The sequence below is a fragment of the Schistocerca piceifrons genome, chromosome X (genome assembly GCF_021461385.2).
Source record: "Schistocerca piceifrons isolate TAMUIC-IGC-003096 chromosome X, iqSchPice1.1, whole genome shotgun sequence".
Classification (NCBI taxonomy): Eukaryota; Metazoa; Arthropoda; class Insecta; order Orthoptera; family Acrididae; genus Schistocerca; species Schistocerca piceifrons.
In genome coordinates this window covers 653,129,090-653,150,558 of record NC_060149.1, presented here as the reverse complement: position 1 = coordinate 653,150,558, position 21,469 = coordinate 653,129,090, and the positions used below count along the sequence as shown (strand labels likewise).

General features: G+C 37.5%; 1 protein-coding gene across 1 annotated transcript in view; it reads right to left on the bottom strand.

Moving 5' to 3' along the window:
• LOC124721321 (proto-oncogene tyrosine-protein kinase ROS) overlaps nt 1-21,469 on the bottom strand; it is a 566,425-nt gene that overhangs the window by 67,623 nt on the left and 477,333 nt on the right. The window contains exons 29-30 of the mRNA XM_047246233.1: nt 10,839-11,044; nt 761-982 (exon numbers count right to left, since the gene is read on the bottom strand). Of these exons, the coding sequence (XP_047102189.1) occupies nt 761-982; nt 10,839-11,044 (428 nt within the window). The remainder of the gene's footprint in view (nt 1-760; nt 983-10,838; nt 11,045-21,469) is intronic.

Here is a 21,469-nt window from a genome sequence, read left to right as displayed (position 1 = left end):
CTCCAGAACAAATTCAGAATCATATTGTGAAGAGAATAACTGCAGTTTTGATACTAAAAACAATATGAAATTAATATAAAAACTACATCACAGGCTTAAATTATTAACAAGAGAAACTGTTAAAAGGGAAAACAAAATCTGAGTACATGTGATTTTATCTTGCACATCTTATGTGCATTTTTAAACATAAAAACAGTGAATAAACACATTAAACTGAATACTGTGCACCCTACAATCACTTGCACGTACTATAATTGTAACACTAGCACTGCAATTAGCTTATGTAAAGCAAGAAAAAGCAATGAAGATGTTTGGCTAGAACACAAGCAACAAATGATAAATAATAGTATTCCAAATAAGAGAACATCTTGCTTGCTCTTTGTTTTCAAAAAATTAGAAGCAAGATCACATCAGTGTGGCAACATAATTCAAGGTAAGCAACAGAAACTGAAAGAAGCTTTTCATGGAGAAAAATTGAGGAAAACCGCAGTGACTGTGAATAAGAGTAACATAATACATAAACAACATAAGAATTCCTGTAGTACTCAATTACAACATAAGTGATGAACCTTTAGGCTTTGCCATATCAATTTAATATGTAGGAATAATGTTATAAAGTGAAATAAACATGCAAAATCAGTTATAGGACAAAATGAGTCAAGAGCTCAATTTTCTCAGATATTTTGAGAAAGTTCAGCACAAAAATGTCTCTTGAGTGACCAATTCATGAGTATTACTTGTGTGTTCAACAGTTTCTTACCACTTCCATTGTACTGTGTAACCCATTCCTCCAGTGCAGTATCATCGTGTTCATGGGTAGAATTCATGTCTATCTGGTCATGTTTGGGTCCATCCACTTTCACCTCAAGACTATAGAGTTCTAGCTGGGCTCCATTGCTATCAGATGGTGTCCACATCACTCTGTACACACCTTTTTGCAAATTTGTCACTGAAGGTGTTCCTGGCAGCCCAGGTCGATCCCCTGCAACAACAATACATTAAAATAACAAGCCAAAACTTTTCAGAGTAGCATATAAATACCTGCAGTCCATGAAACACTCAACTAAGTTTTGTTTTCAGTAGTGTTTGGGTAGCAAGTTGGAGTATTTTATGCCATTTACTATTCACGCATGAATGCATCTTGATGCATATACAAATTGAAGCACATACTATGACATTAGAGAAAATTTCAAAGAGAAGAGATATTTTCTTTTACAGGGATTAACATACAAATTATGTGTAGAAGTTACTTCCTGCATATAAAAAATTGCTCTTGGTGTGCATCTGCTTTGATGAATTCCATCTTATGGAATTATAGACCACACTTTTAGCTGTTTATGAATATGTAACATATTTGCCAGAAAGACACCTACGATTTCTACTGAAAGGTACCAAGAATGAGAAGGAAGTCAACTTGGTATACAAATATTTAAGGCTGTACTACAGTACACTCAAAAGACTGGTGATATGGACCCAGTGGAACAGGCCTGTATAATCTAATGCATTGCACTTGACAATGCTCAAAAGTGTATTTGTACTGATTATACATGCACCAATAATCACGGTGTCAAGCATCTGTGAAATTCTTACTTACTGCATCAGGGAAGTAATCAACACTGACAGGCTGTCAATTGTTGGGGTGGTATCATCTGAAAGCATGTTGTTGGTACCCATTTTTTGAAGAGAGCATATATAACTTCCTCCAAAAAGAACTGCCCACTCTTGAGGGAACAGGTATGAATGTTGCATGAGCAGCTAGGACTGTCCTTGACTTTCATTTCTAGGGTACAATGAAATACATGATGTACTTAGAGCTATGCGATAACCATGAAGATGGGAAAAACTGCTTCAGCTATCTCTTCTCTTGATGGGTCATATTACATACTGCAAGTAAGAACTAGGATCTGTTCTACAATGGATAGTTGTCAAGAACAAAGGAGCAGATTGTACAAACATCTAATATAAGTGACTGATCAATGCAGAAATACTTTAATTTTGGTTTCCTCTATTTCTGTTTCACACTTCTTTCTTTTCTTCACTCTAAGCATATGTCGAGTACTTTACATAGACTAGAATTCAAGACTATTTTTTATGTTATGTTGAAATATGTCAGGTTACCAGCAGTCAGGTTGGCCATCCCAGTATGGGTTACTGCTTCCTCAACTACTTCTGGTAATGCTGTTGTAGGAAAGGGGGGTGAATGTTAAGAGCAGCAGTTCACGTGTGATTTGGCTAAGAGAATGTTGAACCCCATTTTGTGTGTGGCTAAAATATGGTTAAATAGCCATTTGGATGTGCTCCATTGATGTATTTACAATGTTTTTCACTTCATTTCAAAAGAATATTCTTTGTTATTGAATGAACAAGTATGATTAACTGTTGTGTAAAACTGAATATGTTCCAAGAGATACATCAGCTAGGAATTCAACAGATAATTAATGACAGCCAGTGGACAAGAACCAAGCCATACACATGTGTAGGAACAGTGTGCAATAAATAAAAATAAAACTATAATATGGCAAATATCAGTTTTGTGGACATAATGTTGGATGACAATCTGCAGCAACAGATAGTGAAGAGTAGGGTGTATGGAAACCCCAAATTGTGCTGTGGGCAGCTCCAGCATGAATGGATGTGGTCTCAAATAGATGAGACAAAATGAAGTAATGAAAATGTAAGGATGGAGTTTGGAGCATTAATATCTGAGATTAATGATGTGATCAGAATATTTAATGATGAATTCAAACAATGTGTTAACAAGGAGAAACTGCAGTGTCTTGTCAAACAGAGGCAGCTGCTAACAATTTTCAAGATTGGGCAGAAAAATTGCAAGATTAATGTGCATAGCTCTTAAATGCAAATTCACATTCAGTCTTTGCAAGAAAACTGTAAATCTACAAATGTATAGGGTTAAAGCCTATTGCTTTGAAAGCTGTAGAAAGATTAAAGAGGAATGTAGTGGTTAATACAGAAAAAACTGGTAGAAGCTCATTAAGCCAGAGATGTAGAGTTACAAACTCACACCAATCAAATGACCACTGTGCCTATAATTGATAGTAGAGTGAACGCTGATACTATGGTGGTGATGGTGGTGGTGATGGTGGTAGTGTTCATCCTGTAGGATTTGTGAAAGATTTTTAAAGATGCATGATCTGTGTTTTTAAACAGCATACTGCAGCAGATGTGCTGTTGATGTGACAGATTCCTGTGAACCAACATCTGGATTTGAAAGTAAATACTTAACAAAATTTTGGTCCAATAAAATGTAAGTCTATTCTGAGATGTTTTTTGGGGTTGTGGCAGAGGAGGGGGGGGGGGGGGGGGTAGATGAGATTACACAAACCATACAATGGACCAATGACCCATTTAACCAGAATTTTGCAAATGTCGGACATGATCAGCTACTTAAATAATAAGCTACATGATGTGAGTTCTGGTCTGGCGCACAGTTTTTATTAGCTAGCAAGTTTCAACACAGCACACACACTGCTGCAGAGAGTGAAGTTTCATTCCAGAAGCAGCCCTCTAGCTGTGGCTAAGCCATTCCTCCCTAATATCCTTATTCCAGGGCTGTTAGTCACACAAGGTATGCAGCATAACTTCTGTGAAGTTTGGAAGATTGGAGAGAGGTACTAGTGGAAGTAAACCTGTGACATTCAGCTGTGAGGTGTACCTGGATAGCCTAGTCATGAAGAGCATTGTCAATGTAAGGCAAGATTCCAGGTCTGAGTCCTGGTATAGCACACAGTTTTAATCTACCATAAAATTTCAAGAAACAGTTAGTTTGGCCTCAGATAATAAGTTGACAGTGAAAATTAAGGAGTTGCTCATATCTGCAGTAAGGGACAGTGTTACAGATTTTCTTGAATTTTTTTTAAAGGTACAAGGGAGTAATATGTGGGAGGAGTTTTAGAACAGAGGCCAGTTGGATACATAAGACAGCAATGTTAATAGAATTAAGGTGAACTGGAGTTGACAATATCCAGAAATGGAATGGCTGGAGTAGTAACTAACACACCCCGGAGTGGTTACATTAATTCAAGGAATCAAAGTAGTTAGGTCTGAGGATAGGAATAGTGAGCACTTACAGACACCAAGAAGAAATCAGGAAAACTGAATAAAGCTTTACCAGAGGACCATATTGGGACATATTACAATAGAAGGCTAAAATATAATTTTAAGAACCAGCATAGGAGTAATGGGTGGAAGAGAAGTAGAGAGGAAATGAATAATTACGCAATTAACATAGTAAAGAAAGATCTTGTTCACAATGGTGAAGCACTTCAGAGGGTTTTGAGGCTTATCATACCAAAAAATTTGAAGAAACCTTACAATTAGAGTTAGAATATAACAATGTGTTGACAACAGTGTAAGTTTGTTTTGTATGTTACTACAGTTTCATTCACTCCATCCACGAGTTGAGAGTTACTGTGTTCTGCATGATATCCAGTTTAACAGTTCACTGGAGCTTCTAGAAGTAGCCTTTGGTTTCCATGTGGCACTGGCAGGGAGTCATGAGTGTCATAGGAGTGTGGCAATGAGGCTTGCATCAGCTGTGAAACTATGTATTATTTTGCATGCACTGTTTAGTCCTGGTTTAGCAAAACTTGTTTTAGTAATATAATTCATGATTACACAGGATTAACTGATTACATTAGAGCTCCTGCAGAGGAAACACTTACATCTTTATTTCAAAAATTAGATGAGAAACCATTTTCAAGATGGGCTCACAAAACAAAGGGCAGTTATAAAGATATGTGATTGGCATCATATTTAGAAATTAAAATAGCTCATGGCATATAAAACAGAAATTTACATTTTCTTAGTATAAAGAGTATCCTTGACATACAGGTTCCTCTGTAAGAAATAGATTGCATTGTTACATATGTATTTTTTTGGATGGTCTCAGAATGAAAAAAGAATGGATGTCAACTTCTTTCACATATTTGTGACAAAATGTTTTGACAGAAATGCCAATAAACACCACAAATCAATAAGATATCTTCAGAATCAAGAGAGTTTCCAGTTGTTAGGTAATGGATGACTCGAACATTCAATTTCTGGAGGAGTCAAACTTATAGCCATAAAACATAATGTTATGGTGAAACAAAATAGGAGTCATAATGGAGAGACTTATTGATGTTGTTTGTCTCTTGAGCAAGCAAGAGCTTGCATTCAGAGGACACTTTGAAGATGAAAGTTCTGGCAACAAAGGTAATTACTTTGAATTGCTAGAACTTTCGTCTAGACAGAACAGTTTATTCATAATCACTTGCAGTGCACTTTGAGGTTCAAAGGAACATCAAGCACACTTCAGCATGAATTAACTGAATTGGTTACAAATGTCATTAGTGATAGAATTAAAGAAGAGTTACAGTCCCGTGACTTTGTTGGAGTTCATATGTTAGTTTCATACTCCATGGATCATTCTGCATGATAAACTGTAATGTGTCCACCACCTTTTATATATTATAATAATAGAAATTCTTCTATGGAACAGAAGGAGTTGTCAAGGAGAAACTTTTTCAGTTTGTTTTCAAGTTTTACTTTGCTGTCTGTAAGGCATTTGATATTACAGGGTAAGTGATCAAGAATTTTAGTTGCACTATTGTTCACCCATTTTTGTGCTGAAGACAACCTTAATGTGGAGTAATGAATATCATTTTTATTTCTGGTATTGTAATTGTGTACATCATTGTTCCTTTTTGACCTGTAGTGGATTATTTACAAAAAACTTCGTGAGCAATTAAGTATACTGTGAAGCACTAGTCAGACTGCCCAACTCCTTAAACAGATGACTACAAGATGACCGTGGATTTCATATGGCACTAGCAAGTGAAAATATGCAGAATATGTAAACTTAAGGATTTCTCTTTCCCCAAGATTTGCAATGATTCTACGTAGTTGCAAATGTGGCTGAACTAAGTTGTCTTAGGAGTTCCACAATGTGCTTTTTGCAGTTTAAATTCTCATCAATATGGACACCTCAGAATTTTGAAGTTTCCACCCTGTTTATTATTTCCTCACCTAGACATGCAGAACTGAATATGTTGTGTCTCTTTAAAATTGAGGGAGAGACCTTTCTTAGAAAACCAGTCCATGATAAATTTACAAATACTGTTTACCATTTCTTCTGTTACTGTATGTGTACTTGGACTGATTACAATACTACTGTCATCTGCAAAAATAACTAATTCTGTTTGTTGTATATTAGACAGAAAGTTGTCCACATAATAAATATGAGGAACAACAGCGGACCAAAGACTGAGCCTTGGGGAACCCCACATGTAATTTCTCCCGAGTGAGAATTATGTCTTTGGACTACATTTGTTGAATTACCAACTACAACTTTCTGCATTCTTTTGGTCAAATATGACATTATCCATTGATTGGCTATACTATCAACATCATAAAATTTTAATTAATCTATGAGAAAACTGTAATTCACACAGTCAAATGCATTAGACATATCACAGAAAATACCACTCAGCACTATTTCATTATTTAATGGTTGTAAAATTTGGAGACTGAACATGTAAATGATATTCTTAGTACAGCAATTCTTCTGAAATCCTAACTGTGATTTGCTGAGGATATTATTGTCACTAATGTGTTATATTATTCTAGAATACATGATCTCAAAAATTTTTGGAAAAGTATGCCAACAATGAAACAGATCAGTAGTTATAGAAATCTCTCTCCTTAAGTAGTGGTTTGACAATGGCATATTTCAGTCTCTTTGGAAAAATATACTGAGTCAGTGGTACATCACAAATTCCAGATAAGACTGGACTTATTATATGGGAACAAATCTTTAGTACTACACAGGAAACACCACTAAAACTGGCTGAGCTTTTATTTTTGAGAGACTGTGTAATTTTTTTAATCTGAGAAGGAAATGTTGGTGCTACATTCATATGATTTATGAGAGTTACTTTTTTGACATACTGCTGTGATTTTTCTCTTGAGCTGTTTGTCCCAATAATTCTACTATATTTAAAATACCACTGGTCATCTGTGGCCCCTCCTGCTCTGTGGATTTCAATCTGAGGGCAGATATGGTGCAATGTCTATTAGAGATATTTCTGTTTGTACTTTAGTTGTGTGAACATTCATCCATGAACATTGTATTTGAGTTCTGTTTCTTATATTGATAATAAACTGTTGTTGTGGCACTTGTTTATTTCATTGATAGTTCACAGCACCACTTGGCAATGGACACACGAGGGTCCATTACTTGCTCTCAGACGGCAGGTACAGATGTGATGGAATTACAGTGTGCTTGGTGTGCAATACAGTGAGCACCGTTTGAGGTGCTCAGATATGCTCAACCTCACATTTCCATGCAGTCCAACATCACGCCACTGTCACATCCAAATGCCTCTCAAATCTGGATATAGCACAATTCGACTAGCCAGCCAAATGGAGAACTGCAGGGAGACTTCTTTCAAATCCTTTCAGGTACTGATAACACCGTCTCACACAAGTATATGGCATCCTTGCGTCCTTCACAGTGATCACTCATCATATGATGTTTTTCACACCACTACTAGGTCCATTAACAACACTAAACATGAATGACACTAATGCATTCTGGTGACCATTCTGCCAGTCACAGAGGATTATTACCATTTAAATGCAAATACACTGCAGGAAAAAAAAAGAAAAAATTCAACACCTTAAAGGACAAGGTCATTTTATTGAGGTGTGGTAGGGTGACAGGTAGTTCATCATTATAGGCATATATGATAACAATTTCAGATCAAACACACATCATAGTAAAGGGTGCTCAAACAGTCACATCATTACAAAGTGTATCCCACCCTGTCAGCAACACAGGCATGTATTCTCACATGCAAATGATTACACATACAGGTGCCAAATGGTATTCTGAGACAGATTGTCCCAAGCACCTTCCACACTCTGTTGAAATTCAGCAATGCCTCTTGCACGCCCTGGAGAAGTAATAAGTTCCAGCTTCATCATGTCCCACTGATGTTCATTTGCCTAGAGATCTGATGATCTTGCTGGTCAGAGCAGTTGTTGTATACACTGCATTAAAACAGTCATATGTGGATGTGCATTGTCCTGCCGAAAAAGCACATCACCTTCCTGTCAGTCATGGAAGTAGCATGGAGATAAAAGTCTCTGCAGTGTAACAAGTGCTGGTTACTTTACCCAGCAGAAACGCCAAATGTGAATGTGAGTTGTAACTGATGACTCTTCCACACCATGAAGCCAGGTATGCAACCTCTGTGTCATGGGCAGATGAGCTCTGGAATACACAGCTCACCAGGTCTATGCCATATATGTATACAACCATACACTTGCACACAGATAGAACCTATTCTCATCACTGAAGACAACAGTGCACCATTATGCTCTCAGCCAACTCTTTTGTGACACTGGAATAACTATGACTAATGGTGTCTTGGTTTCATAGGTAACCTGGCCACATTCACACATGTCCTTAATCCCACAGCAAGAAGACAGTTCCCAATGGTCCCTTATGACACAGCAGGTGCAGCATGTGCCCCCATTTCATGCCTTTGCCCCCAGCTGCTTCCACAATGCACCAATTTTGATGTGCATCTATATTACACAGATGTCCAGAATGTGTTCTACAGGTGTGGAAATCTTACACAGACAGCTGTTGAAAACAGTGACACACTACCTATACAATGTGCTCAACATGTGCCACAATCTGTCAATACATGCATCCAGCTTCCCACAGGTCCACAGTGTGGCCTCATTCTGATGGCTGAAGCTGTTCAACAAGAGTACGTTCTCATCAGTGGGGCATGGTCAGACCCTAATGAATGTTGCAAACACTGTTCACCTCTAAACTCAGGACATTTACTGCGTGCAGACTCCAAACAGATGTTGCACAGACAGGCCTCCTGAGTGCCATTTCATTGCCGATGCCTATGACACATGAATCACTAACACTATAACCCCACATTATGCTCATATTATATCCTGCTGACACCAAACACAGTCCTCGAGGGTGCTGCATTTTTTTTCCAGCAATGTATGAGGACCAATTCAGTTGGGTCTGACATAGGTACATTAGCAAATTTCTTTTTCTTTCTAAATGTTTAGTGTCTATCCTGAATTTCTGACATGTTCTACATCCTGGAGGATCTCCTCATTATGGATCTATTGCAATAAAAAGTACATCTAATCTAATTGCAACTCTATCACTTACATTCCCACCTATGGTGTCTACATGTATGTAGTTACATCGACATATGACCATGTCTTCTGGGTACTTCACTTTTTTAGTCTGGAAACGTTATTACTAAATGTTAATTAATTATACAATATAAGCATTAAAGTGATATATTTTGTGAATAGTATTTGTAAATAATATGAATAATAACAGTCATAATGGAGGCAACTGGTCTGACAATCATTATGTTAGGCGAATACAGTAAAAGTTCCAAGGCTGTACTTCAATTAAAATAGCTGTGTGATTACAATGTTATTTTAATAGACATACAAAAACACTGAAAAAATTGTTGATAAAGATTTCATGAGATTAAACAAAAGTAATACACAGTCCAGTCACATTAATGTGACCACTGCCTATGTTCAACATCAATGTGCAATAACCACTCACAGATGGCAGGTGACAGCACTAGCAGTGGAGGGTATAAAAAAGCATGTCAGGGAGATACAGAAAAAAATGCAGTCATTGTCATAATGTGGAAACGGAGTGATTTACTTGACATCCACAAGGACATGATCATTGGCTTTCAGGCCAAGGGTGGAAGCACTTCCAAAATGGCTAAGTTTGTAAACTGTTTGCGGGCCACTGTGGTTAAAATGCACCATGAATTGAAAATAGGTTTTTATCGAAAACTTGCACTGAGGCAAATGTCACAGATGACAGGGGTGAACGATGGATTTGGAGATGTGTACTAGCAAATGCAACTGTTGGGCAACTGACCACCCAGAGGAATCAAGGGGCTACTAACAGCGTTTCCTCAATGACCCTTCAGCAAACACTGCTGCATAAGGGCCTCTGCAGCAGGTGCCTGGTTCATGCACCCATGCTGACTGCTGTTCATTGGTGACGAAGGCTGTCATTTGCATGTTAACACTGCAACTGGACATCCACTAAGAAGTGAGAGATGGGCTTTGCAGATGAATCACATTTTATGCTCCATCGGACAGATGGCTGTTGGCATGCATGGCGCGAAACATCTCAAAGCAAACACCATGCAACAATCGTCAAAAGGCTGCAGGCCACAGAAAGGAGCATTTTGGTCTGGGTAATGTTTTCGTGGTATTCCCTGTGTGATTTTGTCATTCTTAAAGGCACAAAGGATCAACACAAGTATGCATCTATCCTTAGGGACTATGTTCACCTGTACATGCAGTTTGTTTTTCCTCAGCACAATGGCATCTATCAGGACAATGCAATGTGTCACATAGCTTGCAGTGTACATACGTAGTTTGAAGAGCAGCTGGAGAGTTTACCATACTCCCCTGGCCACCGAACTCCTCAGACTTAAACCCAATCAAGAATCTGTGGGACGACCTTGATTGGGATGTATGTGCCAGGATCTTCAACTGAGAAACCTAGTGCAGCTGACCATGGCACTGGAGTCAGCATGGTCTCATGACACTATCTGTACCATCCAGAACCTCATTGACAATCTTCCTGCATGTCTCATTGCAGTCTGTGCTGCAAAGGGTGGTTATTCAGGCTCTCAACATAAGGTCACATTAATGTGACTGGACAGTGTAAATACTAATGTATAAAGTCCCAGGCATACTACATGAACAAAAATTAGTAGCACTCTTTTTACAGAAATTGTTCCATTACATACCTAATGTTTCAAATACAAATCTTCCATCTGGAGGCCACAGGTAGAATTCTTCTGATGTTGGATAAAATAAAGCCAGTTTGAACATGTATCGTCTTTTAGGCTTTAGGTCACTCAGAGCATAAACATATTCCTCCTCTTCATTATTAATAAATGATACATTTTTTATGAGAGTCTCAGTTGAAGCCTCAAAGCAAAGGAGTTCAAAGCTGTAATATTTTAAGAGAAAGGGCAGTTAATTTTTTTTACTGAATTAAACATTAAATGTTCATTTTACAAACAAAATATATTCCACAAAAAGCAATAACTGAGACTTCCAAATGATATTGAAAAAACAATTATTTTTCATGCCACTGCAACCAACACTAATAGCTTCGTTATTTTGTCAACAGGCATTCACTGCAAACCTCTGAAATCTATGGTAGGAGTACTTCCCATAGTACTGTGTATCCAGATTTCTGCCCATTCCACTAGCATATGAAGAACAGGAAGAATGGCTGCTTAACTGCCTCTGTGCATGGTGTAATTGGTCAAATATTGTTTTCATGGTCCCTATAGAAATGATACATAGGAAGCTGTAGTACTTAAGTAGACTTGTGAGCAGGCTTCCACAGGATAGTTGGCATCGATTTTCAAGTATCTGCCAGTTAAGATTTTTCAGCATGTCCCTAATGCTCTTCAATGGGCCAAACAAACCTATCACAGTGTTTAACCTTCTTTGCATAAATTCAGTACCCTCTGTTAGTCCCATTTGGTATGGGTCTTGCACACTTGAGCAGTATTCTAGCATAGGTCACACAATAGTTTTTTAAACAATTTCCTTTGTAGGCTGATTACATTTTCCCAGTACTCTGCCAATGAACCGAAGTCTGCCACCTGATTTATCTATGACTCAGCCTATGTGATAATATCATTTCACATTCCCACAAATTGTAATATACAGATAGTTGGGAGTCGACTGATTCCAGTTGTGATTCAGTGATATTGTAATTATAGGATACTACTTTTCTGTTTTTATTATGCGTACTTTTTTACATTTTTGAACACTTAAAGCAAGTTGCCAATCTTGCATCAGTTTAAAATGTTATCAAGAACTAACAGAATATTTGTGCAGTTGTTTTTCAGATGAATTATAGATAGCTATTTCATTTGCAATATTGTTTATCAGGTCATTAATATACAACATGAACAGCAAGAGCCTCAACAGGCTTCCCTGGGGCAGCCCTGAAAATACTTCTGCATCTGTTGACGACTTTCCATCCAAGATAACGTGCCATGTCCTTTCGACCAAGAAATCCTCAACACAGTCAACAATTTTGTTTAATACCATGTATGATGTATTGGTGTGGTATTGAGTCAAATGACTTTCAGAAGACAAGAAATATTACATCTACCTGACTACTTTGATCCATGGCTTTCCAGATGTCATGGGCAAAAAGCACAATTTGGGCTTCACATGACCAGTTTTTTCAAAATTGGTGCTAGTTGAAATGGAGGAGGTCATTTTCCTTGAGATTCCTCATCATGTTTCAACTCAGAATATATTCTAAAATTCTACTCACTTCTTGCAAACAGGTATGACCTGTGCATTCTTCTAACTATTCAGCACATTCTTTTGTTTGAAGGGTCTACAGTATACTATGGTTAAAAGACAATCTAACTCAGCCATAAATTCTGAATAGCACTTGATAGATATTTCATCAGGCCCTGGGGCACTGCTAAATTTCAGAAATTTCAGCTGTTTCTCAATGCCACTTATACTGACATTTCCATCACTCACCTTTGCAGTGGTGTGGCAATTAAACTGGGGTGGTATTCTTCAATCCTCCTTTGTACAGAAACATTTGAATGTGGAATTCTGCATTTCTACTTTTGATTTGCTACCCTCAGTTTCAGTTTGTGTGGCATTCATGAGTCCCTGGGCACTAACTTCAGTCACAATGACAGTCTTTACATATGGCCACAATTCTCTGAGATTTGTGGAAAGTCTTTTGATAAGATTCTGCTATGTTAATTGATGATGTTTCACATATTGCCCTTTTAACAGCCAAGTGTTTGCCTTCCAGCATATCTCTATCTATAGCCCTATGCTCTGTTTCACATCTATTGTGCAACATTGTTTCTTGAGTAGTTTCTTTACAGAATCTGTATACTATGCAGGATCTCTCCCATCATGAACTTTTCTAGTAGATACATATCTGTCCAGTGATGGTCACTTATTTATCTAAGCTTCAGTTACAGTTCCTCTATATGCTCCTAACCAAAGTTAACTGATCAGGACCTTATCTAGTTTACTGAACATACAAATCTTGCTACTTCTCTAGTTGCCGTTTCAATTCAATTCAATTCAATTTTTATTATCACATAACATGCCTTATACAATCAAAGATTGTGACATAGGTGACTTGTCAGTTTTTACACTATATATAACAATACTAAAAATACAACAAACTAATAATATACATGGTGTAACATCTTCAAAGAGGTATTTTAATTACAATTATAATGCATTGTTACCATTCATGAAATCTTCTACACTATAGTAACATTTATCTTTCAGATATTTTTCCAGGTCTCTTTTGGTGCCTTTTACATTTGGGTCATCCATATCTTTCCATATTTTATTTACAAATTTCATGCCCATATAGTATGGGGTTTTTTCATATGATTTTAAACGGTGGGTAGGTAACATGTAGCTCGTTCTATGTCTTGTATCATATTGATGCAAGAAGAAGTTGCCCTCAAAAAGTTGTGGGTTTCTTTTCGTGAAAGTGAGAGTTTCATAGATGTATATGCTTGGAATGCTCATTAGATCCAGTTTTACAAATAAAGGTTTGCAGTGTTGCTTTGGTTTTGCTCCCACCATTGCCCGGATGATTCTTTTTTGTAGTCTAAAAGCTCTAAGTAAATTTGTTTTTTCAGACCCCCAGAAAATTATACTATACCTAATGACTGAAACAAAATATGCATTATATACAGTTTTTCTTACAGCTAAATCAGTAATACTATACACGATATTCATAATATATACAAGGCTATTCAGTCGACCCAGTATGTTGTCCACATGGCGACTCCATAACAGGTTTTTATTGACTAACACGCCAAGGAATTTGACACAGTCTGCAGTCTCTAATTTTTTGTCCATGTACCTTATTTCACTTATAGACTGTGCAGATTGTTTTGTGGTAAAATGAACAATTTCTGTTTTTGTAAAGTTGAATGTTAAGTTATTGTTTTTGACCCATGCCTCCACTTCCCCAAGTGTTTGTTCAATATGACGAATTAGGTCTACCTCATTTTTACAACAGACTATGGCTGTTGAGTCATCTGCATAGAGGATAGTATCAGACTGGACCTGACATGGCATATCATTAATATAATATAGAAAAAGCAGTGGCCCTAATATTGAGCCTTGTGGAACACCTAATTGAGTGTTTTTCCAGCCAGAGAGAAATTTCTTGCCGTTGATGTTAATAGGTACTCTTTGTTTTCTGTTTGCCAAGTATGATGACATCCAGCTAAGAGATTTGCCTTGAAAACCATAGCGTGCCAATTTTTGGAGAAGCAGGTCATGATTTACTGTGTCGAAGGCTTTGGACAGGTCACAAAAGATGCCTGACACACACATTCTATCATCAAGACATCTGCTGACTTTTGTGACTAATTCATTTATTGCATGGATTGTGCTGCGGCCTTTTCTGAAACCATATTGATTGCCTAAGATAATGCTGTTAGATGAATTGTGATTTTCAATCTGATCACATGCAGCTCTTTCAAATATTTTTGAGAAAATTGGTAACAGTGAGATTGGCCTATAGTTGCCCAATTCATCTTGTTTGCCTTTTTTGTGTATGGGCCGAACTTCTGCATATTTTAATCGATCTGGGAAACATCCCTCATCAAATGATTGGTTGATTATGAAAGAGAGTGGATATGCAATACTGTGACGGACTATTTTTATTATTTCAGTGGGGACCTCATCCCACCCCGCAGATTTTGAATTTTTTAGGGACATTATGATTTTGATGACATCTGAGATGGAAACATGAGAAAACTTAAAACACGTGCAATTGCTATCTGTCATATTGGGCTTTGTATTTGGTGGTGAACAGTCACCAAATTTGTTACAGTTTATGAAAAAGTCATTGAATGATTCACAAATGGCACTGGGTTCTGTAACAGCTCTACCATTTATCACTATTTTAGAAGGGCATTTTCTCTCTGCCTCACTGCCAACTTCACTTCTTATAACAGACCAAACAGCTTTTGATTTGTTTTTTGCATTTGAAATGAAGTCGTTATTTGCAGTATGTTTTGCTAGTTTAACTATTTTGTCAAATGTTTTTTTGTATGTGCTTACATACTTAAGAAATTGAGGGCTTTGATTTACTTTTGCCTCCATATGCAGTTTCCTCTTAGTAGTACTAGACACTCTAATTCCTTTTGTTACCCAGGATCTACTTTTTTGGGACCTGGTCCTTACTGTTACAAAAGGGAAGCATTCATTGAATATACCCAAGAATTCAGTTAAAAAGTTATTGTGTTTTGGTAACCACTGTTGCAACAACTCTGTCATCAACACTGATACCAATCCCAAAGTGAACATTCCAAAAGAGATCAGGTCTACTTGCTGCCATTAGATTTAATACGTTTCCATCATAAGTGGGTTTCGGAAGTATCTGTTCTAAGTAATTCTCAGATAAAGCATTAAATATTAATTACAGGATCATTTAAGTCTTCTCCAATGATAGCAGTTTACACTTGTGGTATGAAGCCAAAGAATTGTGGACTTGATCACAGGATTGTTTAAAACAAGCTTACATTTTCCCCCCATGTCATTTACAGTGAAACCATGAAAATTTGGTAGGGATATGCAGAAATGAAGTTCTGAAAAGTAATGTGAGAATTTACCTAAAATATACAAGTCTTGTGTTTTATTACTGTACCACAAAACTGATACCATTTGTAAGTTAAGTGGTGCTGACGGCCAGCAGATACTGATTGATCAGTTACTGCATAACACTATTCCAGTACTCATAGCTGTGTTGCAGTAATAAACACATTCTTTATGTTTATATCAAAATATCAATGAATATCCTAAGTAGTGACTGATCTGTCTTTTCTTATATATTCAATCATATGCCATTCACAATTTATATCATAATTCATTTTTTTATTGTGTACATTTATATCTACTGTATATTCTCATCTGTTACTGGACAGCTTGTAATTACATCTAAATTTTTTCAACATAGTTTGTAAACTGATTTATCCCACATCATTAAGATGTAATGTACATAGACTATGAAATGATTAACTAACCAAATAACCACAGTTAAACTATTACTCTTGTTGGTATTTATAAGGACCTGATTGTCATTTTGGATTTTTTTCTAATGCCTTTTCATTCTAAGAATCATACTGCCCCAATACCCTCATGATGGATCCACAGTATTAAATAATAGTGGCATGATACGTGCCTGAAAACAAACTTCTGTGATTAAAGTACAAATACATAGTAAAATAAAAGCAAGATTATATTTTATATTTTACCTATAAAATTCAAAGTCCACTTGGAAAAGATTTCTGCCAATAAATTTAGTAATTTAATCGAATTTTAACATTCAAGGTTAATTTGAAAACCTATTTGGTACACATAAAGAAATAGTATGGTCTATTTCTGTCAACTTTATAAAAAAGTAATTTTTGGTGTTGGTTTGGTTTTTTTTCAGTTAGTACCTGTAAATTCAAAATGTTGAATATTTTTTATTGTTGAATACAAGATAAGAGTATGTCTTACAAAGTGTGCTTTCACCTGTATATTGTTAAATTTATAGAGAAATTCAATTTGGTATAATATTGCAATAATAAGGGACCATATGCTATATTAGTTTTAAATTTTAATAAATAAAATGATATCATTGTGGAGAGACAATTGGTGGAAAGCTATTGTTGTTTCTCCTGGTAATTAATGCAAGCATGTACAGTGTTAAATTTGCAGAGAAATTGGATTTGATACAATATTGCCAGAAGGAGGGACTATGTGCAATATTAGTTTTATATTTAGTAAATAAAATAATATAATTGTGATGACACAATTGGTCAAAAACTATCTCTGGAGTTGTGAAGTGTAAATTATATCTGCTTTTATGCTCTCTGTTTTCCTACGTTGTGGACTGCTATGTTTTCTTTGAGTGATTTCTGCTGTTGTGTTTCACACATCTCTGATCGAATGTTAATAAAGTGTGTGGCTTTAATATCAACCAGTACACACTGTACTTATTGTTCATTGATGTTTCCCACAAATGGTGACCTCATAGAAAGCCATGTATCATGAGAAACACAATAAGTGTGAGGATACTATGCCAGCTACAATGGATGCCATCTCATCAGAGCAGTTATTGTGCAATTTGGAGGAAGCGGTTGTAGCTCCTATTGTTCCAGTGGTTCCAAATGATGGACGATTGCCAGATAATTTGCATGATATGTAGCCCATGGACAATTTATCAGTTAATTTCATGTTCTCTACACCGGAAAGTAAAATCGTTGTTCTGCTGCACATGCCATAGCAACCAGACCTGTGGTTCAAACCAGTGGAACTTTTGTTTGCTGCCTGTGGTGTATGTGGTGACAGTCTACAATTTGTCCTGGCCATCAGTGCTTTAGACACTCAGACTACTCTGTTACCATCAGACATTATCCATTACACAACCTATGTGTGCATGTATGCACACCTTAAAGATTACGTGTTCATAGTGTTGACAAATCAAGAGACTTAGTGTTCAGCAAATTTTTAAAAGTGAGGTTATAGGTGAAAAATTTCCATCCAGAATTCTGGCATCACCTAAGAACACTAGTCACAGAACCTGAAGTTTCCAAGGCAACATTAAAACAAGTGTGGTTCAATCAGTTGCCTTTCGCTATTAATCCTTTCACTGTTACAGACATGCTCTTTACATTCTGTTCTGAGATGGCTTTTGTTATGGCTGTACTGCTCACAAAATGCTGGTGCCGGTGCTCAGAGACAGCATTGTGGCTAATATGAAAAAATTGATTTTTGCACATCTTACAGTCTGACATATCCATTCAATAAAGAACTGAATTCCTTTCCATTATCCATCACACTTACTGTGCTGCATCAAATCAAGTAAAACATTGCACAAAATTTTAAAGAGTTCACAGAGGGAAAATTTCCTTGTGTAAACTTCGCACATGGTTAATTTTAGCTTGTACATTGCAGTGAATGAAATGTAGATAAGATATGCAGTGTGCAAATTTGGCATATGGTTCATGTTAGCTGAAAAACTGCAGTGAATGAAATGTAGGTAAGATACCAAAATTTTATTTAAAATTGAGAGCAGAAGGATATCTCATTTCTTTCTCAAGGTGTTGGATATTATATCTGAAGGGCACTTGTGTGTGACATGCCCTCTCATGTCCTTACACATTGCACATCATGTGGTCACAATGATAATCATACCTCATAAATGATTCAAGATATTTAAATGATATTTCCAGCAAATATAGACTGCAATGAGGCACATATGTCATATGATAAATACTTGAAACGTTTTTATTCACTGAGATATAGAAGTAACTTGTCTTCAGTAATGAGAGGTCAGCAGCTCAGGGCACATTCAGACATCCATAGCATGTAGGAAAAACCAAGTGGCATGCATATACATGTCCCACAACACCTGGGGAATGGTGTAGCCCACAGCACCAAAAGGGTTAAAAGTGCTGTGATTTCAAATAACACCATGGACTAGGATTTTCGATTGCTGGTAACTGACCAAATGCATATGATGACATGGTGAGGGCCCCATAAACTGGTAACGGCACCATAGGTTTAGTTACTGCAGGCACTGCTAGAGGGTAGCAGCTCCCACTACCTAAATGAGTCAGCTCACTCCAGCAAGACTTGAGCACTATCCAGCAGCAGTTCAAACAAGCTGCAGAGAAAGCAGCAACTCATGAAAGTCCAGAGCACAACACCCGAGGCACAAGTCCTTGCAGCTATCCAAACAACAAAACTATGAACAGGCATGATCAGTCACTTTGAACTGAAGTGCCTAACAACCAAAGTCAAAGTACACACCGGTCTACTGCTTCGTATGACGTGGAGTCAACTTCTGCCGAACTAACTCCAGTGGACCATGTCACTTATATGTCCAGGGCACTTGTTTCATAAACATATTTAATCGATTCAGGGTCAGATGTCTATTTCAAAAAAATGGTCCAAATGGCTCTGAGCACTATGGGACTTAACTGCTGAGGTCATCAGTCCCCTAGAACTTAGAACTACTTAAACCTAACTAACCTACGGACATCACACACATCCGTGCCCGAGGCAGGATTCGAACCTGCGACCGTAGCGGTCGCACAGTTCCAGACTGTAACGCCTAGAACCGCTTGGCTACACTAGCCGGCTGTATATTCTGCCAGTAAGACTAGAAAATAAATTTTCAATTACTTTCTTACTCACTACAGCTAACACTAAAAAGTTCCCACTTTTGGAAAATGTATTGAAGTGGTGAAGATGGGTTTCTAGACATAATTAAGGGGACTTTCCTGGTTACTGATGTCACTGAGCCCATTCTTGCCACACAACAATGTGTCCTATCCACATGAATGGCGAGACTGTTTATGGACTATGGGTTCTTCCAGGAGCCCTGATGCACTGAATCACATCTCTGCTTCAGGTGCAGTGACAACTGCATTAGATTTTAAGAGGTTCTGATCTCAACACTAAACATTTGTTGAGAGAGGAACTTCGTACAACAGTGTGAACTTACAACAAATTATCATGAAAGAATCAGAGACCTGGAGAAGGTTCAAGCTGAAATTCAGCTACATTGGCAGTCATTAAACAGCAATCTGCACCCGTCACTGGTGCCACATACAACAATAGCTACCACATTCCCTCTACTTCAGGACCACCAGTTGCCTTCAAAGCTTGCACGTTAGTGCCAGAAAAATATGCTGCAGCAAAAAAAGAGTTCAAAGAATTATTAACCATAAGTGTTAACTGCCACTCTGACAGCCTGTGGATGTCTCCCATATACTTGGTAAAGAAAAAGGATGGATCCTGGTTGCCGTGACAACAAGGCAACAGGCACCAACAGCAGCTCCCACAACATACATTACAGCAATGGTACTCCAGTTCGTGCAGGGCAGAAACTCATGCCAGCCAGCTTACTAGCAGATCAACGGAGGACAACACCAATAGCCTTGCCAACAGAAGCTCTGAGGTGCACATGCAACTCCAATCAGTATGCACATGTCGAACTATTTCCTACCTCCATCAAAAATAAGTCTGAGTCAATCAAACGGAAGTGTTATTTCATGAGACAACTATTTATTGGGGGAGATCTTGCCTGGACAACACTTTACCATGACCAGCTCTTCTACTCTTTGTCTTCACCATGAAGTGGGACTGGCCAATGGACACTGCCGAGTGGAGAGGACTTGTTATTCTGTTTTGCTACTTCTCCTACACAACCGTGTGACTGTTAAGTATTGGAACTTATTTGAACATTCACTAAGTTATGAAAGTTTCTATTTTTGTTCTTCAGACATTAGTTATTGTGTTCATCCCAAATCTGTGAGTTTATTTCTTCTGTTGCAAACAAAACTGTTTACTTGGTACATCTGGTGAATGTTTTATGCGATATAATTCTGGTGACCTCATGTTGACTATCACGCTTTGAATGCACATACACCTCCAAACTTTTCCCAGTGTCCCACATACAGGACTTTACAGGAGCATTAGTAGGTGCACATATATTCTATGTGTTTGATTTCAAGAAAGGCTACCACCAGTTTCCTGTGACACCTGTAGACATGTAAAAACCAGATGTGATCACACCATTTGAACTCCAGAATGCTTCCTAGAAGTTGTAACATTTCATCGATGAAGTGTTCAGTGGTCTGCCCTGTTGTTTTGTGTATTTGGATGATGTTAGTCAGTTTTCTCAAAATTGACATCAGAACATGACAGACATCTACAAATGATTTTTGATAGACTTTCAAAGAACAGGTTCCAAATGAACAAATGTGTTCTCAGGAAGAGAAAGATGGAATTCTTAGGCTGTTTGGTTAACTCTTGTGGCATCACATTTTTGCAGCATAAAGCTGAAATAATTCAGTCTGTACTTATTCAAGATACCTTCAAACAGCTACAACATTTTGTTGGCATGGTGAGCTTCTATAGATGCCACCTTCCTCAGCGGTAGCCTCACTGTCAGAAGTAAATTCACGAGGAAACCTCATCCCTTGGACTAAAAAAATGTTACAGGCATTTGGCAGTGTCAAATCCAGTTTAAGGGACAACATCCTTTTAGCCCACCCTGTCCATTCTGTGCCTCTTGCCATTGTAGTAGATGTTAGCCCAGCAGTCATAGTAGTGGAAAATTTGAGGTGCGTGGCTGCACTTTGGCTGTTTTTCTTTTTAACAAACTGTTCCAGTCACAAACTAAGGTGCTCCTACTGAGGCGTAGTACTTCATATTGTACCTACATTGAGTAAGATATGTTAGCAGGCAGAGCTTCAGACAAGAAGGCATGATTATCACATGACAGATGTACTCTGATCCAGCAGCTAGCTGCAAGTAGTTATGACTGTGGCCTTAAAAG